This window comes from Aristolochia californica, unplaced genomic scaffold (genome assembly GCF_029961685.1).
Source record: "Aristolochia californica isolate CCGP_79_NKW_82.1479 unplaced genomic scaffold, dmAriCali1.0.hap1 SCAF_14, whole genome shotgun sequence".
NCBI classification, from domain to species: Eukaryota; Viridiplantae; Streptophyta; class Magnoliopsida; order Piperales; family Aristolochiaceae; genus Aristolochia; species Aristolochia californica.
In genome coordinates this window covers 26,751,949-26,779,882 of record NW_027181815.1, presented here as the reverse complement: position 1 = coordinate 26,779,882, position 27,934 = coordinate 26,751,949, and the positions used below count along the sequence as shown (strand labels likewise).

The 27,934-nt window shown below is 39.8% G+C and overlaps 1 protein-coding gene across 1 annotated transcript; it reads left to right on the top strand.

Moving 5' to 3' along the window:
• The first annotated feature begins 112 nt into the window (after positions 1–112).
• On the top strand, positions 113–27,920 carry LOC137950468 (TORTIFOLIA1-like protein 1). The gene is made up of 6 exons (XM_068796948.1): positions 113–1,040; positions 1,904–2,095; positions 2,206–2,308; positions 2,394–3,091; positions 3,586–4,470; positions 27,377–27,920. Exons 1-6 carry the CDS (start codon positions 354–356, stop codon positions 27,569–27,571), a joined length of 2,760 nt encoding a protein of 919 aa, XP_068653049.1. The 5' UTR covers positions 113–353; the 3' UTR covers positions 27,572–27,920.
• Positions 27,921–27,934: the final 14 nt, after the last annotated feature.

Here is a 27,934-nt window from a genome sequence, read left to right as displayed (position 1 = left end):
TTTGACTTCATTTTATGATTTACAGCGACAGGTAATCTATTTGTCATTTATTATTTCACTGGGCTTTTTGAATAACGTGACTCCCTCTTTCTCAGCCCTTATTCGATTTTTGTTAGCATGTCATCTCTCGTCCATTTTCTTTGTAGTCACTCTTCGCTCGCCTCGCTTTAGGCCTTGCCAGATCTTGCCCCAATTCCATCCCCCACTCTCTGCTTCCGGCTTCTGCTGCATTGCTCCGTGACCTCGGTCACCAACAGAATCAATGTGCTGTAGTTTAAGCTTACGGTCTATCTGAATCCGGCCATTCTACGCCACGACCCTTCTCTAGCTGCTGAGATCTTTTGTGTGTACCCATGTCTAACGCCAATCCTACACCGCCCTCCAAAGCTTCTTCAAAACCCTCTTCGGCAAAATCCTCTTCCTCGTCTTCGCTCTCATCCCATTTTGCCATGATCGAGCTCAGACAGCGGATTCTGTCGTCCATTTCCAAGCTGGCTGATCGAGATACGCATCAAATCGCTCTATCTGACCTCCAATCCACTATAGAATCCATGTCTCCCGAAGCGGTGCCAATGCTCCTCAATTGCCTCTACGATGCCTGCTCCGACCCAAACAAGACCCCCGTGAAAAAGGATTCACTTTCACTTCTCGCCCTTCTTGCCACCTCCCGCCCCGAGCTCACTTACTCACATCTCCCCAAAATCATCTCCACGGTCGTTCGCCGCCTAAAAGACTCGGATTCTGCCGTTCGGGAGTCTTGCCGTGATGCCATTGGCTCGTTTGTTGCCCAATACCTCCGTGGAGATGCCGCGAACTCGATGATATCGCTCTTCGTAAAGCCGCTCTTTGAGGCGCTTAATGACCAAAATAAGGCGGTTCAGTCGGGAGCTGCCATGTGCTTGGCTAAGATGGTGGAAAGCTCAAGGGATCCGCCTATTGCTGCATTTCAGAAGCTGTGTCCCAGGATTTGCAAATACCTTAACAACCAAAATTTTCTAGCTAAGGCTGCACTTTTATCGGTCGTCTCGAAACTCTCCCAGGTTAGGCCCGCCTTGATGTTGCTCACATTTTTCTCAAATGGGCTAGATTTGACTTGGGTTTAGAGGAGAAAAGTTTAACTTCTCCTTTTCTTATTCGAACTACTTGGAAATTTGAGTGTGGCCTAGTTCATAATGAAGCGGTATTTTAAACGGGTTGTAGACAGGTGCAATTGATTTTTTAGGCCTTCAGTATTTGATAAGGTAGGTTTCTTCTTATAATGAGTAGGTTTCATGTGTAAAACTTGATCAGTTCTTGTTCCCATATTATGCACATAACATACTGATAGATCTCATGCGACTTTTGCTCAATGGACTTTGAACAAATTCCTCATGTCCTTATATGGTCTGATATGAGATCATCGGGAGCAATCTTGATAGGATGTTTTCTTATCTTGCTACTTTCTTTTCTTTCTGCTGTTAAAACCTTAAGGATTCATATCTTGTGTAGCTTTGCTTTGTTTTTTTCTTTTGGGCCATTGTGGCCCTTTTGTATTCTTTTCCCTTCCCTTTTTCTAGCATTCTCTTTGTTTTCTTTTAAAAACAAAATTTGCTTATCACTTTCATTGTACTGCAAAATTGTATAATTCTGCAACAAAAATTAATAATGATGTTCACCCCTAGACAGAAATTTGTTTTTTTGTTTTTAATGTTGGAGTTATCAAGTTTTATCCTTTGTGCCATTCAAAAGAAAAAAAGGTTTAAGCCATTTTTGTGGAGCATTGATCTGGAAGTCATAAGTCTAGTGGGTACTACTCTCCTGAAAAACTGAATAAAATCAACACTTATGCCCCTGAGATAGAAAATTCTGGTTTCTTCTCAAAGAGATGACTGAAATAGATAAGCTGCAATTGTTTTTACTGCAGGTAGGAGGTATTGCACCACACAATTTGTCTTCTCTGCTCCAAAGCATTCATGAATGTCTTGACAGTACTGACTGGGCAACCAGAAAAGCTGCAGCAGATACTTTAATTTCCCTGGCATCTCACTCTACTCATTTGGTTGCTGATGGGGCTGCCTCAACAATAACAGTGCTTGAGGCTTGCTGTTTTGACAAGGTACCTTTTGGATACCATTTCTAAAGTCCTTTTATTGGTTAGTCATCAATTTAACCCTCTTTAAAAGCATCAAGCTAGTATCTTTAACACTTTTGTCATCTAATATTTAGGTAAAACCTGTTAGAGACAGCATGACAGAAGCATTGCAGCGATGGAAAACGATTGTTGAAAGAGGAGAAGATGGAAATGCGGACATAAAAGCAGCACCTCATGGTCAGCTGTCCATAAATTCACTCCCCTCCCTGAATTTCTCAATTGCCTCTATGTTGCTTTAATTTTGTCTGTATGAAATCTGCAGGTGGAAAAAAGTCAGAACCAGCAGAGTCACCTAGGTTGGATCGCCAAAAAACTATGCCATCTGATAGGAAATCTGACTCATCAGCAAAGAATGGATCTTCTGGATCTCCCCCTATTACTGATTCACAATCTAAACCGAAAGATAGAAGCATTTCTGATACAACAGTTGGCATATTGAAAAAGAAAGTTCCTGCATTGACAGACAAAGAATTGAATCCAGATTTCTTCCTAAAGCTGGAAGCTACGGGTTCAGGTGATTTACCTGTAGAGGTTGTCGTACCCCGTAGAACTCTGCACTCATCCCACTCACAAGGTGAAGAAGAGTCAGAGCTGAATGGTGCCAATTTGGGCAGTATAAATCAAAATGGCGATGCATTTAGTGAATCAAATGTAAAGAATCACAATCCAGATAAGAGATCAGGGATGTATGACAAACTATCAGAAATTGATGAATTTGCTCGGGATAGGTTAACCGAACAAAGAGTATTTAGAGGAAAAGACCTGAAAACAAGGGGTATTGATGTTGATGAGAGGAATGATATTAATCAGAGAGACGCTGCTGGAGCTCGTGTTGGTTTTGCTAGAGCAGATGGCCAGCCAGAAGGGGCCTTCTTGAATAATAAAGGAAATTGGCTGGCGATCCAAAGGCAATTGGCTCAACTTGAGAGGCAGCAAGCAAACCTTATGAATATGTTGCAGGTCTGTCTAGAAAATCTGTTGTAATTTGAATGTTGTAACTTGAATGCATTGACTGTATCTGTGCTCACGGGCTGATTGATTTTACTTAAGTAATCATATTCTGTTGTTCAGTCAAAGAAATGCCCAATCCTTCCCTGTTAAATTGACTGAACCATTTTAGGGAAACCTATACACCCTCATATCGGATAAGAACCCACTAATTAGGGGAAAGTTATTTTTTTCTGACAGTCTATATACACTGGAATATGGTAAGATTGTTGAAAATATTTCACTTATTACTAAGACCTTGTGCTGGATCTGCTTCCACAACTTTTTTTCACCTCTCCTGCATCTTAGTCATACTAAAACAAATTCGAACTTCAACACTCCTTAATTTGTATGATTGGGATAGAATTCTCGCACTCAATGTAGTTGGAAAGTTCTTATGTTGCCTTCAACTTCCGTTGTTAAATATGTATTGGAACAAATTTTTCTGACATATTACTGAACTGCAGGACTTCATGGGTGGATCACATGATAGCATGATCACTCTAGAAAACAGAGTTCGGGGTCTTGAAAGAATTGTTGAGGACATGGCACAGGATTTGGCTCTATCCTCAGGTAGGAGAGGCAATAATTTCATGATGGGGTTTGAGGGAGGCCCTGGCAGGCCTTTAAGCAAATATAGCAGCCTCTCTGACTTCAGTTCAAAGTTGGGTAGGGTTGGAGAAGGGGCACGAATTCCATTTGGTGAAAGATTCCTATCATCTGATGGCATTGTTTCAGGCATGAGGGGACGAGAATCCCCCTGGAGACCAGATATCTCTGAAGCCTATGATTCATATCCATATGTTTCTTCAAGAAATGGACCCACAAGCTCCAGAAGAGGTCTTGGAGGTGCATCCAATGATGGTAGATTGGCTAAAACTGATAATGATGGGGATCAGGTGGGCACTAGAAGAGCATGGGACAAAGGACCAGGGCCTGTTAGACTTGGTGAAGGGCCATCTGCTCGCAGTGTTTGGCAAGCATCAAAAGATGAGAAAACTTTGGAAGCTATACGTGTAGCTGGGGAAGACAATGGAACTTCTCGAACTGGAGCTCGAGCCATTCCTGAATTAGTTGCCGAATCTGTTGAAGATGATAATATGAAAGAGAGAGGCCCACTTTGGTCTTCATGGAGTCATGCCATGGATTCGCTTCATGCTGGTGATGTGTATTCTGCATATGCTGAGTTGTTATCTACAGGAGATGATGTCTTGCTCGTGAAGCTGATGGATAGATCTGGTCCAGTTCTTGATCAAATTTCTAATGAGCTAGCATGTGAAGTTCTGCATGCAGTAGGACAGTTTCTTCTGGATCAGAGTTTGTTAGATATTACTTTGTCATGGATCCAACAGGTACCTCTTCACATGTTTTTTATCAACTTTCCTTTACTTGTTGTTCTTCTTGAATCGAGTATCCAGTTAACTAGTTGGAACTGTTGCTAGCTTATTCTACATCTTTGTGAGACAGTTTTATCAAAGGTTACTTTTTTGGACTACACGTTTTAGGCCACTATGGTTTATTTGTGGTTTATAATATGTATATGAAAGTTGTTAAAATACAAGTTCAGGGGTATTTTGGTCATTTCTTATATTTTCAATATTACATTTTTCTCTTATAGTATGGCTATTAGATAGAGAATGTCTTATTTTATCTCTAGTTAAATTTTCATTCAATTTAGACATGTATTTTAGGAGATATGTAATTTTGACTATTGAGGGGCATTTTTGTCCTATTGTAAAATTTCACTTAAACCCTGATTATAAAGAATAAAGAAGGGCATTTCTGGCTCGGATTTCAAGGCAGCAAAGCTGCCTCTCTTCCAGAAATCCATTTTCTCTTCTATTTTCTCCCCAAATCACCTATTTTTCATGGTATTAGAGCAATAACGCAAGTCTTGGGCAAGTTTCTTTGGATTTTGTGGATCTTCTCTCCATTTTTGGCAATCTCCTTGAAGGTTTTCCTTCATTTCTGGACTAGTAAGGTAAAATTTTCATTTTTTCCCTTTTTCTGCCTATCGTAGCCTATTGGCTAATGATTACTGCTTCTATTTAACTGAATGTTGGGATTTAGAAGTGTTTAATGATCCCAATTTGAGAAAATTTCTCAAATCTGTCTGCATCGTCAACCTAATGCTTGCGGCATCATCCATATAGCCTACGCCATCTTGATTTCTTGCAATGAGGTCATTCTTTCATTGATTTATGGTCTCAATTGCTGATTACTATTAGTTCTAAATTGAATGAATTGGGTGTTGCATTGCCCTAATTGAATTCGGTGTGGGGCCCACTTGATTACGCAAATATTGAAATTTGGGGAAAGTGCTTCCCTTTGGTTAATTGACGCTACAGTGTACAGAATTGTGGTGTTCGGTGATATTTAATGGCTGATTCCAGTACACGGGTTGTTGTCCAAAGGACTGTTGAGAGCTCAGATGTGAAATTTCCTCAGTCTATTCAGATAACTATGATCCGGTTGAATGGATCAAATTATGTAAACTAGTCTAGATCAGTTTTGATGTATTTGAGGGCTAGAAGAATGGTAAAATATATAAATGATGATCCCCAAAAAGATTGGGTGGCAGAAGATAATTTAGTAATGACCTGGTTGGTCAATAGTATGAAATCCAGATTTAATGATCAGATTTTGAATTTTTTTTTTGAGAAGAGTTGTAAATGCATTCAAAAGAGATAAAATACAAACTAAAAAACTAAAAAGACATTTCCTCCACAACAAGATGTTGGAGGGTAACGCCTTTTTTAGCTTGAACATCGGCTAAATGATTAGCAGATCTTGGTACATGTTTCCAAGTACATAATAAATCAGAAGTTAAATTACAGATTTCATCATAAATCTTCCAATGACGCCAAAGAGGTTTTGAAGGCTTGGAGCACCAATTTATAATAACTTGAGAATCCCCTTCAATCAAGAGAGCACCGTCCTTTTTTTGTTTGAAGAGTTTCAGCCCGTTGAGCAAGCCATGTAATTCCGATCAGATTTTGAATTGCAATACTGCTAAGGCAATGTGGACTACATTGGCTTCCATTTTGTCTCAATAAAGTAATTTATCAAGGATCTATGAGTTATATGTGAAGTTTTTTAATATAAAGCGTGGAGGTAGATCAGTGACAGATTATTTCACTGAGATGAGGGGAGTACTACAGGAGATTAGTACATTCCATCATTTTACTATGAATGTTGAAGACATCTGTAAGAAAGAAAATTAGATTCAAGTAGCCCGGTTTTTGGATGGTTTGGGGCATGAGTATGATGCTATTAGAGCCCAATTGTTGGTTAATGAGGATGTGACTACTCTTGAGCAAGCTTTTAACAGAGTTGTTCGAGCTGAAGGTGTAGTTGTAAATAAGAATGAGTCAGGTGGAGCCCTCTCAGAAGCAGCTGATCTTAACCTTCAATCTTCTACTGGTAAGCTCAATGGTCAATTTCATAGTGGTAATAATAGAGGTAGAGGTCACTATTACACAACCCGTGGTTGTGGCCGAAATGATCGGGGGGATTGAAATGTGTTTATTGTGGTAGGACTAATCATATTACTAAGAAATGCTGGGACAAATTTGGTAAACCTACCTGGGCCAATTCTATAGTCATAGATAAGGACGCCTCCTCACACACTAGATCATATGAGGAAATTCAGCAGTTATTACAACGACTGGGTCAACTGACTGCTTCATCTATTGCTTCTCAGACTATTGAGATTCCTCCTTGTTCCTCAGCGAGCGCCACGATGGCTAGTACAGGTATGAATGCACTAAATGTGTCTCATTCCCCCTCTTGGATCATTGATTCAGGAGCCTCTACACACATGTCAGGTATGCCCTCTCTATTTCAGTCTATTAGTTCATCTCATTCATATCGTCGAGTTACTTTAGCTGATGGATCCACCTCTCCCATTCAGGGGGAGGGTATAGTTCGCACTACTCCACACATATCCTTAGATTCTGTTTCATTTGTACCAAAGTTTCCAGTTAATCTCTTGTTTGTGAGTCATATAACTAAATCCTTTAACTGTTCAATAACCTTTATCCTACTTCTTGTGTTTTCCAGGACTTGCAGACGAAGAAGACGATTGGTTCAGGACATGAGAAGGGAGGGCTCTACATGCTAGATGATGTATCCGTTTATCTAGCAGTAGCTCTCACTACTATAGATTCTTTTTACTTGTGGCACCTACACTTGGGACATCCCTTATCAACTAAGTTGCGTCAGTCTTTTCCTTCTCTGCTAGCCGATATTTCATTTGATTCCGAATCCTGTCAGCTGGGAAAGCATCGTCGCCCCAGTTTCCCAGTTAGTTCTAGTCAAAGCACCAAGTTGTTTGAATTAGTCCACTCTGATGTATAGGGTCCATGTCGGGTTCCTAGCCCATTTGGTTTTAAGTATTTTGTGTCGTTCATTGATGATTTTAGTAGAGTCACTTGGGTGTATCTCCTACGGGAGAAGTCCGAAGTATTTGATGTATTCCTTAAATTTTTCAATGAAATTAAAAATCAATTTGGTGCATATGTTCATGCACTTCGTACTGACAATGGTTTGGAATATCTTAACCTTAAATTTTCAGTAGTTTGTGATTCTCATGGTATTACCCATTAAACATCCTGCCCTTATACACCACAACAAAATGAGGTTGCTGAACGTAAAAATAGACATCTCCTTGAGGTTACAAGGACATTATTATTGCATATGAATGTTCCTAAATCTTTTTGGGGAGGTCAGTTTAACTTCGTGCTACTTGGTTAATCGTATGCCCTCAACTGTTTTGAGTGGTCAAGTTCCAGTTTAGCTTTTAAAACCTAATTGTAAATTGTTTGGTGTGGTTCCTCGTATTTTTGGATGTACCTGTTTTGTTCATATGCTTGGAACTTCGGTCGATAAGTTGTCACCTCGGTCTGTCAAATGTGTTTTTTTGGGATATTCTTGTCAACAAAAAGGGTACAAATGTTATGATCCTTTTCGACGGAAAGCATGTATCAGCCGATGTGACCTTTTTTTAACATACTCCATATTTTTCATCATCTACTGAGCTTCCTATATCACCTGAATCTCCTTCAAACTATCTTGTTCCTATTGCAGTTTTGCATGTACCAGCGTCATCGAGTTCTTCATTGCCTCTTCGTGTTTACAGCCGTCGCTCTCGTACTCCTGTAGGGCCTCCAGCAGATACTTCTACAAAGTTCTCTTCTCATGATCCACCAACTTCCTCATTGCCTGTAGATCCTGTGGTCTCTGATTTGGACCTGCCTATTAGTCTACGAAAAGGTAAACGGTCTTGTACTTCTCATCCGATATCTAAATATGTGTCACTTGATTTTTTGTCTCCATCCTTCAAATCCTTTGTTATTTCATTGTCTACTTCCCATATACATCGTTCAGTGTAGGAAGCCTTGTGCTTTCCAGAATGGAAACAAGCTATGGATGATGAGATGAGTGCTTTGGTGTCTCGGGGAACATGGAATCTATGTGATCCACCTGCATGAGCAGCTATTGTGGGGTGTCGTTGGGTTTATACTATCAAATATAACGTTGATGGCTCTATTGAACGGTACAAAGCTTAGCTGGTAGCGAAAGGGTATACGCAGACTTTTGGAGTTGATGTCTTTGAGACACGCTCTCCTGTGGCCCAACTTACTTCTGTACGTATCTTAATATCCGTGGCTGTTAATAAGGGTTTGCCTTTCTTTCAATTCGATGTGAAGAATGCCTTTTTATATGGTGATCTACACGAGGAAGTGTATATGGAGCCCAATCTGTTATGGTGCCAAATGGTAAAAATTAAAACTGGGAAAGGCTATGGGTGGTGGGTGGACGGGGGAAGACTCTACAAGTTATCTCCCGTGTGGAAGAAAATCGCCCAACTCCTACCTATCCTCAAGTTTGCGGTCAAATGCTATATCGGTTGTGGCAGGAAAACTTTGTTCTGGACGGATTGGTGGTTTGGCTCAAGCTGCCTAAAGGATAGCCATGAACGTATTCCTCAAAATACAATGGTTTCAGACCATAGGCAGGCCTCAGGCGACTGGAACTTACATCTCAGGCGAGCGTTGAATGACACCGAAGCTCTGGAAGCAATTGACCTGGTCAAACAGCTCTCCGAAGTGAAAATAAAAAACTCACCCGATTCACTTATTTGGACGCCGAACAAGCAAGGTATGTTCTCTACCGCTTCTGCGTATCACCACATAATCTTGTACCCGACTCCCCAAGCAACACATCCAGCTGCCTTTGCATGGTCCTTGCATGTTCCTCCTCGCGTAAAGTTCTTTATCTGGACTATTTCCCGTAAGAAAATTTTAACTTCAGACGCTTTACAAAGAAGATGCACTAATGTTCCAAATTCTCTGTGCCCGTTTTGCAATACCTCTCCTGAAATTGCAAATCACACCCTATTGCAATGTGAATATGCACATTGGATCTAGACCGAATTAATGAACAAAATTGGAATTTTATATTGCCCATCGCAAGACTTACATAACACAATCCTCACTTTGGTCAGCGCTCGTCTCCCTAAGTTGGGAAAAATATTAATTTCTTGTCGTGTTGGCCACATAGCGTGGAATTTATGGAAAGAAAAGAATAATAGAAAATTCAATTAGAAGTCTCTCCTTCGGAAAATTCTATGTGACCGAATTATTGGGCAAGTATCCTCTTGGGTTCTCTTGTGAAAGGAATTTTGCAATTTGCAAGGGGCAAACTTGCGTGGAAATTGGCAAACTATTGCAGAAATGGTTTCTCCGACAAAAAATCCAGAAATGGTTGAATGGTCTAAACCCCCTCCAGGCCACTTTAAGCTAAATTTTGATGGAAGTGCTCTTGGATGTCCGGGTCCAGCTGGATACGGAAGTGTAATACACGATGAAAATGCAAACCTTCTCTTCACATATGGGGGCCCAATTGGTATTTCTGACTCCACAAGTGCTGAGTTACATGGGCGGTACAACGGGCTGAAACTATTCAAGCAAAAAAAGGAGGGTGTTCTCTTAGTTGAGGGTGATTCTAAAGTCATTATCAGTTGGTGCACGAAGCCATCTAAACCTCCTTGGCGTCATTGGGTGTTATTTGATGAAATTTGTAAGTTAATTTCTGTTTTACAATGTAAGTGGAATCATGTTCCAAGATCGGCTAATCATTTAGCCAACATTCAAGTGAAAAAGGGCATTTCCCTCCAACATCTTGTTGTGGAGGAAAAGTCTTTCTAGCTAGCAAGGTTTGTAACCTCTCTTCTCTCGTAATACATCTACGCATTTATCTAAAAAAAAAAAGTGTATATGGAGCAACCTCCTCGGTATGTTGCTCAGGGGGAGACAAAAAGGTGTGTAAGCTACAGAAGGCTACTTATGGACTTAAACATAGTCCATGGGCCTGGTTTGAAAAGTTTAGTGATGTGGTACTACAATTTGGGTTCTATAGGAGTCATTGTGAGCATTCTATTTTCCTACTTAAAAGGAAGACTGGTGTGGTGATTTTGGTTGTCTATGTGGATGACATTGTGTTATCTGGTGATGATTTTGATGGTATTACAGAAGTTAAACAATATTTGGCCGCACATTTTTAGACTAAGGATTTGGGCTCTCTCAAGTACTTCTTTGGCATTGAAGTCGCTCGTAGCAAGCGAGGTATTATTCTTTCTCAGAGAAAATATATATTGGATATGTTACAGGAGTATGGTTTATTAGGTGCTAGACCTATAGACACCCCCATGGAAGTAAATCATAATCTACATGACACCCATGGTCCTACACTCGAGGATAAAACTCAATACCGACGGTTAGTAGGTAAACTGATCTATGCTATAGTTACCAGGCCGGATATTTCATTTGTTGTGGGAGTTGTGAGCCAGTTCATGGAAAATCCTCAAAAAGTCCATTTAGAAGCTGCTCAGAGGATTTTGAAGTACTCGAAGGGTGCACCTAGAAAAGGTCTTCTGTATACTCATAATGGGAAAATTGATGTACTTGGGTATTCTGATGCTAATTATGCTGGGTGTAAGATGGATAGATGTTCTACATCAGGCTACTGTTGTTTTGTTGGAGGTAACTTGATAAGTTAGAAAAGTAAGAAAAAAACAGTTGTGGCTAGGTCCAGTGCAAAGGCCGAGTATTGAGCAATGGCTCATACAATTAGTGAGCTTATGTGGATTAAGTCTGTGCTTCTTGAGTTTGGTTTTATGTTACCTGACCCTATGGTTATGAATTGTGACAACCAGACAACCATTTTTATTGCCAGCAACAAAGTGGTAACTCCTTATGTAAAATCTTCAGACCAGTTGGGAGATATATTTATCAAGCCTTTGGGGAGACGTGAACATGTATCCTTTAGTGACAAGCTGAGATTGTTTGATATCTACTCTCCAGCTTGAGGGGGAGTGCTAAAATACAAGTTCAGGGGTATTTTGGTAATTTATTATATTTTCAATAGTACATTTTTCTCTTATAGTATGGCTATTAGATAGAGAATGTCTTATTTTATCTCTAGTTAAATTTTCATTCAATTTAGACGTGTATTTTAGAAGATATGTAATTTTGAGTATTGAGGGGCATTTTTGTCCTATTGTAAAATTTCACTTAAACCTGATTATAAAGAAGAAAGAAGGGCCTTTCTGGCTCGGATTCCAAGGCAGCAAAGCTGCCTCTCTTCCAGAAATCCATTTTCTCCCCAAATCACCTATTTTTCAAAAGTTTTATTGCATGCATCGTTTAGAAAAGAAACAGAGATGTGATACTACTATGATCAACTGGCTATTATTCAGTTTTTGAACTATCATGATTGTTTGTTCGTGTTAAAGCAGTTCTCCTAAATGGGGTTATTCAGGAAAAGTTATATGATTATGAGTTGTGAAAAAGGGCTCCTAACCTAGGCTGGTCATATTGGGATGGACCTTAACAGTTTGAAAGATTTGATGTTGTACTTTTGAGTTTATTTTTAGGCAATGTGAAATAAGATACTCATATTTGATCTTCACTAGAACTTGACATTGGATTAAAAAACTCAATGATTGATAAAAGCAAGAAACTGCAACACAAATTCGTTTCCTTGTCTCAACATATCTGCAATATTTTATTTCCAAACTTTTAGTGCATAAGAATTTAAAGCCATAATGGTTTTCTGGTTTTTTCATAGTTAAAACTTGTAGATTTACTGGTTAGTTGGGATGACAATGGGTTGGGTCGCGTCAAATTCGGGTTATAGGAAACCCCATCTGCCCCCCAACCTGCCCCAGCAGCCCCGTGCCTGTGAAAAATCCAAGAAGGGGTTGATTTTCCAACTCCAACCCTGCCCCACCAATCTGTTCCATTCCCCGACTTTGCAAAACCTGCATGTGTCCCTGCCCCGTCCAAACCCCCTTGTCCCACCCCACCCCACTTTCAGTGTTAAATTTTTTAACTAAAATAACAGAAAATTGATAAGAAACTATAAAATCACAAGTGTCTATCAAAAATAAAATTAAATAAACTAAATCTGGATAACAAAAACCAGCAAATTACAACTTACAATACCTGAAAATTTCAAATGCAATAGGTTCTATTTATAAGAAATTATAATAGAAACCTACAAAGTGCAATCTATTATCCAACATGATAAACAACCTATAAGATCCCAAACATAGTATTTGATATCATTAAAACAATAAAAGCAAAAACAACTTAATCCAAGTCTACAATGCAACACACTTTCCAAATATCCAAAGACAATAAATCTACAAAGTAAACATATTAAAACTCCAAACTATACCACAACATGCATGCTCTGCTCAAAGGCAGTCCACCAAATCCACATATCATTTACAAGATACGACACCCATACACAACATGTCGCCTTGAGATACCTTTTTTTTTTTTTGAAAAGGATGAGATTATACTCCAAGAAGAGAACAAAACCTTACATGGGGGGTGTCCTTACAAAGATTGAATGAAGGGACACCCCTTCTTGAGAAAGGGAGTCAGCCATGTTATTGGCTGATGTTGCAACATGAGATAAAAAACAATTACAATCAGAAACATATCAAAATTTTCATGGTATGTCATCCAATGCTTCCAAGGGGGAGGCTGAGCCTTTGAGCACCATCCAATAATAGTGCTGGAATATCCTTTTTTTTTTTTATGAAGATGTAAAGAAAAAGAAAAAGAAAAAATTACAAAGTGCTGGAATAGCCTTCAATCCTAATGGTGTGGCAAATTGAATTCGTGGAGATGAGGAGGTCTAGAGGCTAAGGAGCTCAGCAGTGGTGGAATCCGCAGATCCGATTGGCTCGGAGTAAGAAGCAATAAGTAGCCCCTCTTGAGTTCAGAAAACACTCCCGATCCCAACTGGGTCTAGGCATCCCAAAGCACTGCAATCAAAGTTCAATTTAATGACCCTATGAGGAGTCCCTTAAACCACTTTGGAAGGCTTAGGGACCCACATTTGAGCAATGGTTTTTCAGTCACCTTGCATGATCCTGCTGTTTGGAGCCTGAAAATCCTTTTAGGTGGCAATCCAGTTTAAGATGGCACTGATGCTGCAATCAATGACTTGGTCTCAGCTGCTGCATTTTCCATTGAAATGCCAACTGTTTCACTCAAGCCAAATGCCTCAAGGTATGTGTGCAGAGCAAACAGATAGGAGGGTTTTCCCCAACTTGGAGAAACTGCATCTGGAGATCCAAAGGACAAGGTCAGTGAGACATCCCAGGAGACAAGTTGTGATACCCAGCTTGCTAAAGAAGTGGAACCAGATGTTCTAGATGAACTCGCAATGGAGAACCAGGTGGTTGATGGTTTCCACTTCTATGTTGCAAAGGGGCCATAGGGAGTGAGGAATAGTAGAGCCTCTCCTTCATAGGTTGTCTAGAGTCAGAATCTGGCCCTATTTTGCATTCCACATGAAGAATATAATTTTTGGCAGGGCAGAGAGCTTCCATGCCAAAGCTGCACAATGGCCAGAGAGGCTGGTCTAGTGTGTGATTTTCATATAAGCTGAAGCAGTGGTGAAGTCCCCACTGTCCAAAGGGGACCAAAAATCATGTCCTTTGTTTGATACTTTGGCGCACACCCTCCTGTAAAACCATAAGTCTGCCTACCTCCTTTGTTTCCTCATCCCTTACTTTCTAAAGTGCAAGTCCCAGCTGTTCTAGAAGGAATGAGATGATCTATAGTCCAGAATCATCACCTGTTGATTAGTGATCAATCTGAAGAAGTGAGTCCAAACAAAGAGGGTTCTCCCCAATCCACCACTCTGTCCAGAATTTGAGGGTGTCACTTTTGCTGACCCTTCTTTGAAAAATGGGATGAGAGGGAAGAGAGATCTCTAGATTGCTGAGAGACAACTATGATGCCCACCACCCAGCCACTGAGGATTACCATCAAAGCCAAGCTTGGTGGCAACCATGTCACACCATGTAGCATTTCTACTCATGTTAAATTTCCATATGCGTTTTAGCAAGAGGGCCTGACCAGTTTCCTTGGTGGATTTTTTAAAATACAAGTTCAGGGGTATTTTGGTACAAATAAAACAGAATCTAAGGATATTCGTGGAGTAGTGTGAACTATACCCTCCCCTTGAATGGGAGAGGTGGATCCATCAGCTAAAGTAACTCGACAATATGAACGAGATGGACTAATGAACTGAAATTGGGAGGGCATACCTGACATGTGTGTAGAGGCTCCTGGATCAATGATCCAAGATGGGGAATGAGACACATTCAGTGCATTCATACCTATACTAGCCATCGTGGCACTCGCTGTGGATGAAGGAGGAGTCTCAGTAGTCTAAAAAGCAGTAGATGAAGCAGTCAGTTGACCCAGTTGTTGTAATAACTGCTGATTGACCCTGTTGTTGTAATAACTGCTGAATTTCTTCATAGGATCCAGTGTGTGAGGAGGCGTCCTTATCTGTGACTATAGAGTTGGCCCAGGTAGGTTTATCAAATTTGTCCCAGCATTCTTAGAAATATGATTAGTTCTACCACAATAAACACATTTTTGGATCCCCCCGATCATTTCGGTCACGGCCACGGGTTGTGTAAGAGCGACCTCTACCTCTATTATTACCACCATGAAACTCATCATCAAGCTTACTAGTAGAAGATTGAAGGTTAAGAGCAGCTGCTTCTGAGAGGGCTCCACCTGACTCATTCTTATTTACAACTGCACCTTCAGATCGAGAAACTCTGTTAAAGGCTTGCTCAAGAGTGGTCACATCCTCATTGACCAACAACTGGGCTCTTATAAAAAAAATAGCATCATATTCATGCCCCAAACCATCCAACAACCGGGCTACTTGAATCCGATTTTCTTTCTTACAAATGTCTTCAACATTCGTAAAAGGATGCACTGTATTAATCTCCTGTAGTACTCCCCTCATCTCAGTGAAATAATCTGTCACTAATCTACCTCCACACTTCATATTAAAGAACTTCACATAAAATTCATAGATCCTTGACAAATTACTTTCTTGAGACAAAATGGAAGCCAATTAGTCTACATTGCCTTAGCAGTACTGTAACTCAAAATCTGATCAATAATTTGGATTCCATACTGTTGACCAACCAGGTCGTTACTAAATTATTTTCTACCACCCAATCTTTAGTAATAGGTATTGGGGGATCATCATTTATATAGTTTGCCATTCTTTTGGCCCTCAAATACATCAAAACTAATCTAGATCAGTTTACATAATTCGCTCTATTCAATCAGATCGTAGTTTTTTGAATAGACTGAGGGTATTACACATCTGAGCTCTTAGTAGTCCTTTGGACAACAACCCGTGTGTTGGAATCAGCCATTAAATATCACCAAACACCATAATTCAGTACACTAGAGTGTCAATTAACCAAAGGGAAACACTTTCTCCAAATTTCTATGCTTGCGTAGTCAAGTGGGCCCCACACCGAATTCAATTAGGGCAATTCAGTCTCCAATTCATTCAATTTAGAACCAATAGTGATCAATTCCAACAATTGATACCATTAATCGATGAAAGAATGACCCAATTGCAAGAAACCAGGATGGCGTAGGCTATATGGATGATGATGCAAACATTGGTTTGATGACGCAAGCAGATTTGAGAAATTTTCTCAAATTGGGATCATGAAACACTTCTAAATCCCAACAATCAGTAAAAAAAAAGCAGTAATCATTAGCTAATAAGCTAAGATAGGCAGAAAAAGGGAAAAAATGGAATTTTTACCCTACCAATCCAGAAATCTGGGAAAAACCTTCAAGGAGATTGCTGAAACTGGAGAGAAGATCCACAAAATCGAAAGAAACCTGCCCAAGATTTGTTTTACTGCTCTGATACCATGAAAAATAGGTGATTTGGGGAGAAAATAGAAGAGAAAAAAGATTTCTGGAAGAGGGACAGCTTTGCTGCCTTGGAATCCAAGCTAGAAAGACCCTTCATGCTTCTTTATAATCAGGGTTTAAGGGAAAATTTACAAAAGGACGAAAATGCCCCTCAAGTGTCAAATTACTTATCTCCTAAACTAAATGTATAAATTGAATGAAAATTTAATTAAAGATAAAATAAGGCATTCTCTATCTAATAGCCATCTTATTAGATATCAAACAATCCCAGCTTGTCACTAAAGCTGGAAAGTAGATATCAAACAATTGTACTCCTAACTGAGGATTACCATCAAAGCCAAGCTTGGTGGTAACCATGTCACGCCATGTAGCATTTCTACTGATGTTAAATTTCCAAAACCATTTTAGCAAGAGGGCCTGACCTGTTTCCTTGGTGGATTTTATACTCAATACCCCTAACTTCTTAGGCTTGCATACATAGCTCCACTTGACAAGGTGTTTGAAACCCTTGGTTCCACCCTTCCATAGGAATTTCTTCTTATGCTTTTTTTATTTTTGCTAGCACACTTGTTGAAAAAGGAAGGAAGGAAAGGAAATATGTGGGGAGCCCCACAACGGCGTTGAGTAAGTGGAAGCCTTCCTGCTTTCAATAGCAATTTGCCCTTACCTAAGGCCATTTGGTCTAGTGGTATTTTGTTTACATCAGGTGTGTCAGGTCGCGACTTCGAATCGCACCACGCCTCTCTCAAAAAAATAGCAACTTGCCCTTCCAAGTTGCAATCCTCTTCTCAAACTTCTCGATTACCAGCATCAAGAAATGTTTCTCTGGCCTAGATGTGAATAATGGCAGGCCAAGGTAGGTGGCCGGAAGATCAGCAAATGTACAACCCAGTAATCCAGCCCTATAAGATCAATCAATCATCTTATATGTGTCAAAGGGTCCATTCTTTGTAACATGTCAAATATCCCAACCCATGGGTTAAAGGAAGAAGTCCATTCTTACCTTCCAATAAGCATACTTTGTTCCATTGAACATTGGGGGACAGTTGTCGATTGCCCGCCAAGAAGGAGTATCTTGTCTTGAGATGCCATGAAATAGATTGAGTGAAATCAAGTAGAGTTTGGATTAGGGTAAATAGGACAACTCTCCAATTAGAGGTGGCATGACTTTGTAATTATACAAGTTGGCGTATGTCCTTTTACATCTTTTTTCTCTTAAGATGTGTAGCCATAAGGGTATGGTTGACATTTTTTTGACAATGTTCTAGAAACAAACTACAAAATGGTTGTATTCACTCACAAAGTTTCTAATATTTTGACTTTCAGAGAAGGATAATGGCAATTCATCCAAAACAATCAACTTATACTAAATCCTTTCTCACAGCGTTTACATCACATGAAACTCCCAACATTTATTTTCCCATTGGGTTTCTCTTTGCCAGTAACTGTTGTTTGATATCCTTGTTTTTTTATTTTTTGCACACATTTTCAAATGTTAAAAACATGAAGATGTGCCATTTTTGCTAGGAGCCTTTAATTCGGTGCTGCATTGTTTGCATTTAGCCATGTTAACTCCATCCTATTTAAACTTCTCAAAATCATTCCTTGCAACAGATGTTAAGGACCTTTTTACTCTTGAACTACTTGACTAGAAATGTCATTTCTAGAAGAAGGTTGAGATGGACTCTTAACCTCTACTTTCTGGCCGTGATACAACATTCAAATCCACAACCAGTCCACTTCTGATAGAACTTGTTGGGTTTCAGCTGTAGAACTATACGATAACAACATTAATGCATTAATAGACTACTATATAATCAAACATTAAGGCTGAGATAATTAAATAAGATAATATGTGATAACAAGCCATGACAAGTTTCTCTAATAAAAAAAAAGGCTCACAAATAAACTATGACATGTTAAAACTCCACAAACGGTGCCTTAAAAAATTAATACCAAATAACAAAACTTTAATGCATCTAATGTAAGTCTAGTCACTAGCATATACATAGGGCCCAACTCATCTAGAGAATGAATTGGATCCTGTCTTCATGAGCTATGTGGTGATTCACACTATTTTGTCATTCCAAACAGCAAACGAGTGCCAAGGTATGGGCAAAGTTTTACGACTCAGGATTGGAACCCCGACTTGTCATCTCCCGATCCCTAGTCGGATCAGGCAAGTCGTCCGCATTTCAAGTCACCCTTTAAGTTTCTACGGGTGACTCAGCCAGAAATAAAATTCAAAAAAATATAAAAAACCAAAAATCGATCAAATATATATTTATTATGATACCTAATATTTAGGGGTGGGCATCGGGTTGGGTTTTATAGGGAATCGAACCTGACCTGAAAACGTAGGTTTGGGTTTGTAATTTCACGCCATGGATCAGGGACAATGCAGGGAAAAAAACCCGCCGGGTTTTGGGTCAGGGTTGGGTTTTCCCAAATCCAACCAGAACTTGACCCACATATGAGACAAAGATATAAAACGGGGTTGAAACAGGTCGGGTTTTACGGGGATGGGGGTTTAATTCGGGTTTATGGGGGCAGGGTGGGGATGGGATTACGAGGATGGTGATTGGGTCGGGTTCGGGTTTTGGTAAACTGACCCCAACCCAACCCGTGCCCACCCCTACTAATATTAGCTAAATAGGTAATGATTTCTGGAAAAAAACTTAGTGAATTGTGGGTCTAAGTACTTGTTTGACAAGAGAAAAATGATCACAAATATAAAGCTTAATAGTGTAAGAATCATGGTTTTGGAATTGGGATCAGTACCCGACTTGGCATCTAACGATCCCAAGTCCTGACTTGACCATATAACCTTCTTCTAGGAGACTGGCTAAAAATATATTTCAAAATATAAAATGAACTTACCTGTCAAAATAGGAGAGAAACTATTAGATTTTATTTTATTTTTTACTAGAAAGGTGTGAATATATTACTAAAAAGAAAAATAACAAATACAAATACCTTACAGAACAAGGCCTTCCTCCTCAACAAGATGTTGGAGGGAAACGCCTAATTTAGCATGATTATCCGCTAGGTGATTAGTGGGTCTTGGAATATAATTCCAATTACATTGCAAATGAGAAATTAAATTACAGATATCCTCAAATAGATCCTAGTGCCGCCAAGGAGGCTTAGAAGACTTCTTGCACCAATTGATGACAACTTTTGGATCATCTTTGACGGAAAGAGGCCTCACCAGCCGTTGATGAAAAAGTTTTAAACCATTGTATAACCCAGAACGCTCGGCAGTGGTTGAATCAGATATGCCAATTGGCCCAACAAAAGAGAAGAGAAGATTTCCATTATCGTCATGGATGACCCCTCCAAATCCAACACGCCTGAGCCGCTTCCGTCGAAATTTAATTTGAAATGTCCCATTGGAGGAGGATTTTGAGGGTAAAACAGGGGACAAAGGAAGACCCAAAAACCGAAGGTCAATATTGAAGCCAAAAATGGATGATTTAGCCCAACTTACCTTTTGTCCAGAAGACAGTTCAAAAAGATTGAGCAAAGCTTTCATGTGGGAGATCTGACTCATTGTACCTTCTCCAAAGATTATAGTATCATCAGCATACTACATAAGCGGAATATCTTGGTTCAGTTCGTCAGAGACAGGATTGAGCCAACCCGAGCTTTTAGCAAACCGGACCATAGAAGCAAGATGCTCCCCAATGAGAGTGAAGAGAAAAGGAGACAGAGGGTCACCTTGTTTGATGCCTCTTGTGGCATTGAAGAAACCGCACAGCTTTCCGTTTACAAGGACATAATATGATGCAGTAGAGATACAACATCTCATCCAAAATTTCCACCTAGTCCCAAAACCCAATCGATCGAAGAGGTAATCTATTAATTTCCAATTTGCTCGGTCAAAAGCTTTTTCAAAATCTATTTTAAGGACGAATCTAGGCCGATCTGATTTCTTGAAAGAGTCTAAGAGTTCATGAGCAGCCATGGAAGAGTCCAAGATATTCCTATCACGAGTGAAAGCACTTTGGCAAGGGTTTATGATTTTGAAAAGGTGGGCCCTAAGATGGTTTGCTAGCAGACGAGCAGTGATTTTAGTAACTGGTAGTGAGGCTTATTGGTCTAAAATCTTGGGGGAGGGTAGAGGGGGATTTCTTTGGGGTTAGAGCAATGAAAGAAGCCCCTATGGCTTTATGGGTAATGTCGACTTGGTGGAAATTTTGGACAAATGCCTATACATCCGATTTGATGGTATCCCAAATTTTTGGTAAAACTCACCATTAAAACCATCAGGCCCAGGAGCTTTATCTTTTGGGAGCCCACAGGCAGCCAAATCGATTTCATCTGTGCTGAAAGGTTTTTCCAGATCAGACGCGTCCAAGGAAGAGATGCGCAGGTAATCAAGTTGTGGTAGCTTAGGCCGATTGTAGCGCTCTTCGGTGTACATCTCTGAGAAGCACTTCACAAGAATATTAGGAATGGAAGAACTATTAGTGATCACTTAGTCTCCAAGACAGAGAGAAGTGATACGGTTAGCCCTCCTCCTGGCCGTGGCAATGGCATAGAAGAACTTCGTATTTCCATCCCTCTCGGCCATCCAGCGAAATCTAGCCCTCTGTTTCCAGTGAACAGATTCACAACGAAGCAAATTTGAATATTCTAAGTTTAATTGACTTCTAAGAAGTAAATCAGGTGGAGAAATAGACCTTTGCTCTTCGAGTAGATTAGCTCAGAGATGCAATGACGAACCAAGTCTTTTTGAGAAGTAGCAACAACACGATGATTTATGGACCAAGAGCGGATCTTCGCCTTTAGGGCTTATTTTCAAACCGAAAAGGAGAGCACCCCCAAACGGGAGGGTGAGTGTTGATTTGAATAGGCCAATGATCAGAGCCGACTTTATTCAGAACTTCGCCAAATGTGTTTGGAAAGAGTTGAAGCCATTCATTGTTAGCAAAAAAAACGATCCAACTTGGAGAGGATGGGAGAGGATTTGACCATTGGATCAAGTATATTTTTTTCCCGAAAGAGAAATTTCGGAAAGCTCGAGACTGCCAATGAGATTAGAGAAGGCTCTCATTGTTGAAGTAGTTCTGATTGTGGGAGGACTTTTTTTTCTGAGCAAAGAATAATGACATTGAAATCGCCAACCAGAAGCCAAGGCAGATCCCAGAGTTGGACGACTTGAAATATTTCTTCCTAGAAGGAGGCGCAGTTGTTAGGTCGAGTCAGACCGTAAACAGCAGCCAATGCCCACGAAGTTCCCAAGGAATAATCGTGGAAGTGAATGCCAATGGAGAATTGGTCCGTCTGAGAGAGAGAGGCGTCTATTGCTTTTGGGTCCCAGATGACAAGGATGCCACCAGAGTGCCCAATCACATTGACCGTTGCCCATGCAGGGTCCAAGCCATACCATAATTTGCTAGCAATAGAATAGTCAAAATTTTGCTGCTTAGTTTCAACAAGAATTACAATTTTTGGCTTACACTCAAAAAGGGCTGCTTTGATGATGGCTCGCTTAGACTATGAGCTGATTCCTCTGACATTCCAGGACATGATAATCATTTAGAACAGGGTGGGGTGAAATCCTTCTCCTATCGGCGAGAAGCCTCGTGATAGTAAGAGCTGAAAATCCACGTAACTTGCGTCATTTTAATGTATTCTTCCGGCGGGAAATCTAGCTCTTGCTCTTGCTGAAATTGGAGGAGAGCATCCTGAGGCTGGGGCTGGTGAAACTGGTAAGAGGCAGGCAGAAAGTCTGACATTGGAGGGGGGAGTTTAGGAGGTGACAGAGTACATAAATATAATATATATTATATACCAGGATGTGTTTTTAGGGCTAACCCCATCTGTGAACCGTGCATGACAGGTTTTTACAAAAAAACTCTTCCCTGAACTCCAGGGCAAACTGGCTCAGATGGGTTCTTCCGCTTAACCTACCGTGCTACCTTCCCTACTAGTTAGTCCTTATATATTTTGCTATCACCTTTTTATTAGTATTCTGATGAATAGTGAGAATTGTTAGTTGTTTTGTGTTTTCCCTTTGGGTCCCTTACTCTTTTCTTTTCTTCTCCTTTTTCTATCATTTTATGATGCTCACTTTTGGTAATTCTCAGGCAAAGCCTTCTGCTACAGTTTTGTAAGCATTGATGAGAAGGAAAATGGGCTGAATTCCCTAATATATACATTTTTTTGTTTCTGAAATGACAGTGATAAATGTGGCCTCATTTCTTTCCCATTAGTTGAGAACACTGTAATGAGGTTTGCAAGTTAAGCCCACAAAACACTCAAGATCGAGTTTAGGGCATTGAGGGCTCAATAGAATGTCATAAAAAATGAGCCCATGACCTTTTTTGTGGTGATCTAAAAAATATAGCCATTTAGGGCACTTTGGACATTTTGAAAAGCTTAAAATTGCTTGTCATTCAACTAAAATCAGACGGCATTAGAAACATAAGTTGATTCCCATGACCGCAAATTGACTACCTATTTGATTAGGTGGTAACTTGAGGTGACTCCAGGCAAGGTTAGTTGACTCCATCATCAGGCAAGTTAACCAACAAATAGCATAAATACTGTTAGTGATATCCTGAAAGCATGAGCTAACTTTGGTTTGGGGCCTGAAATTTCTTTTAGTACTGAAATGGTGTGAGTTGCCTCTTATAACTCACGAGTTGATTCACTCTCTAACAAAGCATTTTGGCTATAGTTTGAACCTTAAATTAATTTTAAAACTTAATTTGAATATCAGAGACTCTACACGAGGTCCTCATAAGGTGAGGACCTCTATATTTGGTTATCAGTTTGGATAGCTCTTCAATATACATTTTTCTACAATAGCATGACTCTTTTTCCACCTTGATTTTTTTATTTTTTGTTTTGGTGTTTTAGGGCCTTGACTACTTGATTTTTCTGCAATTTAAGATTCTAGGATTGGCTGATTGCTGCATGGAATACTAAGCATCTATGCGTGCTAGTTTAAACAATTAGTAACATGAGATAGTGCTTTGTTATCATTAAAATGGATGGATCTCAAATGGTAATGAAACTTTCGGGCAACTGAAATAAGACTTTGATAAATCCATTTGAAGTGTTCTAATGCCATGTATGTCTTTCACCAACGTAACTTTTGGAACTATGAAAAGAATTTGTTTCTCATATCTCTTTGTGCTTAAATGGAGGTGGGGTTCACAATTAAGAGAAGAGTTCAGCTATAACATGGAAGAATGACACTTAGAAATTGACTTATTAACCTTTTCTTTTCTTCTTAGTCAGTTAAATTCTGTGGAAAACGGGGGGAAAAAACACATCATTGCTAAAAAGTGCTACCCAAGGGGTTCCTTAATTGTAGCTAGCCATTCTGGTACCTGCCGGACTTGGTTTCTACACTTCTTATCTTCATGGCAGTCAACACTTGGGTTTGGTTCTTCTTGATCCTCTGAAACTCTAGTTTTGTTTTTTGGAAAAAAATGTGGTGGATATTTAATAAGATGGAAAAATCTCTGAACTATAGCTAAGTTTGTTCTTTTGGCTCTCTGGTTGCTAGTGGATAAAAAAAATCCCACCATTATGTATCTATAAGTGTATTTCTTGTCTCAGACTAGTTGTCCAAGAGTGAGAAACACAAAGTTATTATTGTGGAGAATAGTCTGACATCAGTTAGTGACACCTATCGTCAGTTAGTCAATTTGGGAGGAATTAGTCCCACTTTAATATTGCTTTTATGATCTTGTTAGGGCCCCTAGATGCTCAAACTTTCCAAATGAGTTTCTACATTGCTTTCCAGTCTTTTCTAAGGGCTTTCAATCTGATTGCATCAGCTTCTGCCCACTTTTGTTTTCTGGAAGATAATGATTCTGTTATATCTGAGATTTTACCTTGATTGGCACACAACAGTCTGCAGAGCTTGCCCTCAGACATTTCAGAGGCGACTGTGGTAATAAAGCAGAGGAGTGGCATCTCTTTCCTTTCATGTCTAGAGACATCTTTCCTTGTTTGTGCTGTTTCAAGAAACTTTGGAGCTTTCTGCTGCCTCTTCCTTTTTGGAGGCCACAGATTTGAGTAAATATGAGTAGATTGAATAGTTCAGTTTGTCTGAGTCCCTTGTATTCTGGAAGTGGTAAGATACCAATCTTTAATATCAGCACCAACTGCTTCCCACTCCTCCTTTCCCATCCTCCCAGAAAACAATGGACAGGCGCTTTTACATCATGGATTTTAATAGATGACCATTTGATATTGGCATCTCTCTATGTTGTTCTTACTAAGCTGAGGTTTGACAGAAGAAAACTCATGATTGCATTCATTGGCCCCACAAATTTTCCCTCAGTATTGCTGCAACAGAGAACGAGCTTACCACCTTGTCTGGTGGAGTCCTTCAATTCATACTTTGCCTTAACTAACCCACTTTAATTATAAGTAGAGAACATGGTTCATTGACAGGGTAGAAAGGCTTCTTTTTAAAATTAACTAAGGCTTTACTCTTCCTCTTTTTGATTGTTTATTCTTCCTATTAAATCTATAGCATGAAGCCACTCATTGTTTGACAACATGGGCCCACTTTACGACTCTTCACAAAATTCATTCACCCACCTATGTAGAGAGTGTTTTTTCCTCTTTTCTGGCTTCTTACACCTTTTTAATTGAAGAGAGCGAGAATTAGGTGAAAGGAGAGATACTATATAGTGCTCTCATAGGAGAGAGACAAGAGAAAAAAGGAACAAAGGAGAACTAAAACCTGTGTCATAGTGTAGTCCATCTTTGGACTCATGTACCTCGCTGTGCTAATGGGTTTCCCTCCTATCTCTCATGTAAAGGATCTGCCTCAATGATATATTTTGCTGCATTCAGGCTGTTAATGAATCACGCCTTTCTTGAAAAAGAAAAGATAAAGGAGAAAAGTATCTAACAAGGGGTATCCCACAGTTAGGTGTGGCTGAAAGACCCCTTTCCTAGCCTAAGAATCAATCAAATGGTCGTTGCTCTATGAGGCTGGATACAAGTGATCTTCTTGTTCAAAAATAAAAATAAAAAATCTTTGATCTTCTCAAGCATTTGTGGAAAATGCCAAGTGGGAGAAGAACAATATCTGAATCTCCTGCCTCTCCCTACTGCCAAGTTGTGAATACTTGTGGAACAATCATAAAAAGATGGACTTATCTCTCATAATAGTAAATTTTGCTGGCCAACGTAGGGTAAATGGAAGACCTTTTCAATACACCCCCAGTTGACTGCATTCATCTCAAGCGTTCTCTTATTCACTCTGGGAATTAAGAGAGCACTTGAGACAAGCCAACGAGGAGGCGACTGGAATGCTTTCACCAATTGATGCATGCGGGCTGAGCTTGTGCTGATGCCTCAACATGCAGGAACTGCTGCTTCCCATGCATGTCCATGAGTGCTGCCCTGCATGCATGCTGGCTGTGTGACCCCCCTCTTTTGGAAGGAGTTTCTCTCTCACTAGTGCACCCGTCTCTATCTAAGATTTCCTGTCTATTGTGTAGCGCCAATTGTTCCATGGACTGCAGGCAGCTGCAGTCCGTTGCACAATGGCACTTAACAAAAATAACATATATGAGCCAAGGCTCCGACAATATTTTGAGTATTATCTCAAAGTGAATGCCTTTCGTGTTTTGATAGTATCATTGTATCGCGAGTCCACCAATTATGTTGCATTTGACTCTGGTTGATTAGTCTAGGACCAGGTCTTAGTGTTAGTTTGCAAATCAAGTTTCCAAAGCCTGGGTGGATGTCATGTATAACAGGTTTTTCTCTCTCTATTTGTTGAGGCCTGATTCCTCTTCTGTCTACTTATGTGTCTGTAGTGATGAGATTTTTGTTAACATCACATTGCTAAAGATATAGAATGCCAGAACACAAGCAAAACTGAACAAAGAAAAGAAATAAAATAATAAAAAATTCTTTTTTGTCAATAGCAGCTTTATCGTACCAAAAAAAAAGTTTTTGTACATAAAAAATGTAATTGTCCTTGTGTACATTGCTCCAAATAGGAAAAAACTTGGTCTCATGTAGTTTCATGGTTCTGAACTCAGGACTTGGGATCCGACTTGGTCCCTTGAAACCCGGGTTGGGCCACTCAAGTTGATTCAATTCTCGAGGCAAGTTAGTGGCGACTCCTAGACAAAGGGCGAGTCTGGCTCGTGGACACGACCTATCTTCTCCAAAAGCAGTTTGACCCAGCGGAAATTGCAGGTTGACCTGCCAAGTCCTAAAACCATGAGCAGTTTCAGAGTTTCAAGCACCTCCAAAATTTAGCTTAGATACTTAGGCCACCTGTGGCTCTGTCATGACTGGTTTCAACAGATGCTACATTTTATCTAGAAAATAATTTCTATATGTCATCTGAAGTTCTGAATGATGACTGTTTTTGCTACAGAAACCAATCAGAGTTAACACTCTGGAAATCCTCCATTCTAACTGATTAGCGTGACATTTAGAAACTTACGTCCAGCAAATAGTCGCTGCTTAATGTAACAGTGAATATTATTTCACCATCCAAATAAGTACTTCCTTAGGACTCATGTGCCTGGATCTGGACATTCCTAGAGATACACTTGAAGATGAGGCGTATTTGGCAATGTGAGAAAAATGAAAAGTGAAGAGAACCAAAAAATGAATATCAAAATGGAAAAATATTGAGATTAAGGCCAATCCATCTTCTTAGGTGGTTCTAGTTGTTTGCCTCCATGCGTGAAGCCCTGATTGGCTGTATGGGCAGGGAGTGTTAAAGATTAAGGTGGGTACTATTTCCGGTAGTGGGTTGAAGGTACTAACTGGTTCCAGATATTAAAAGCCAGGTTGTTCTTAGTGCTCAGATCTAATTAATTGAAACAATTTTTAATGTTCTATTGGTTGCTCAATTCATACATTACAGTCACTTTGAGTCTATTCCCTATGTAAATATGCGGATAGATGTTATGCTGGTCTTAAGCTGATCACTTCTTCAATATTCTTGGTCTTGCAGTTGTCAGAATTAGTAATGGAGAATGGTGCTGATTTCTTGGGCATTCCACTGGAACTCAAAAGAGAACTTTTAATGAGTCTGCATGAGGCATCGACACTGGAGCCACCTGAAGATTGGGAGGGAGTGTCAGCTGAGCAGCTCATGCTACATTTAGCATCAGCTTGGAGAATTGATTTGCAACAGTTCGGGAAATAAGAAGCTTGTACTTAACGCTCCTCTTTCAAGATTTTTTGCCCTCTTGGATATGTGAATCTTGTATTCGGTGTAATTACATGAAAATTGTGTGAATTGGTATGACGATGAGAAATCAAATCATCGTTTATTGTTACAGGCACCAAAGACATAGCATTTGCTTTTGGAGCCTTTCTTTGTCAGACTGTATGTTCTCTTTCCTCTTACCTTGTCCCCATGTTCCAGAGTGTTCATCTTTTTATTGTTATGGTAGATCAGTGACTGGACTGGATCGATATACATTTGTATCATTCTATCTGTAACCTGATTGGGTTGTTTGTAATGTGAATGTAGTCATTAGCCTGCTCTTCTACGTTCTGCTTGTTG

What these genes read in the sequence shown, in the direction of transcription:
- LOC137950468 (XM_068796948.1), top strand. Translation starts at nt 354, where the DNA reads ATGTCTAACGCCAATCCTACACCGCCCTCCAAAGCTTCTTCAAAACCC. An exon ending in TCGTCTCGAAACTCTCCCAG is followed by an intron (nt 1,041 to 1,903) that starts GTTAGGCCCGCC and finishes TTTTTACTGCAG; the next exon opens with GTAGGAGGTATTGCACCACA. An exon ending in CTTTGTCATGGATCCAACAG is followed by an intron (nt 4,471 to 27,376) that starts GTACCTCTTCAC and finishes TTGGTCTTGCAG; the next exon opens with TTGTCAGAATTAGTAATGGA.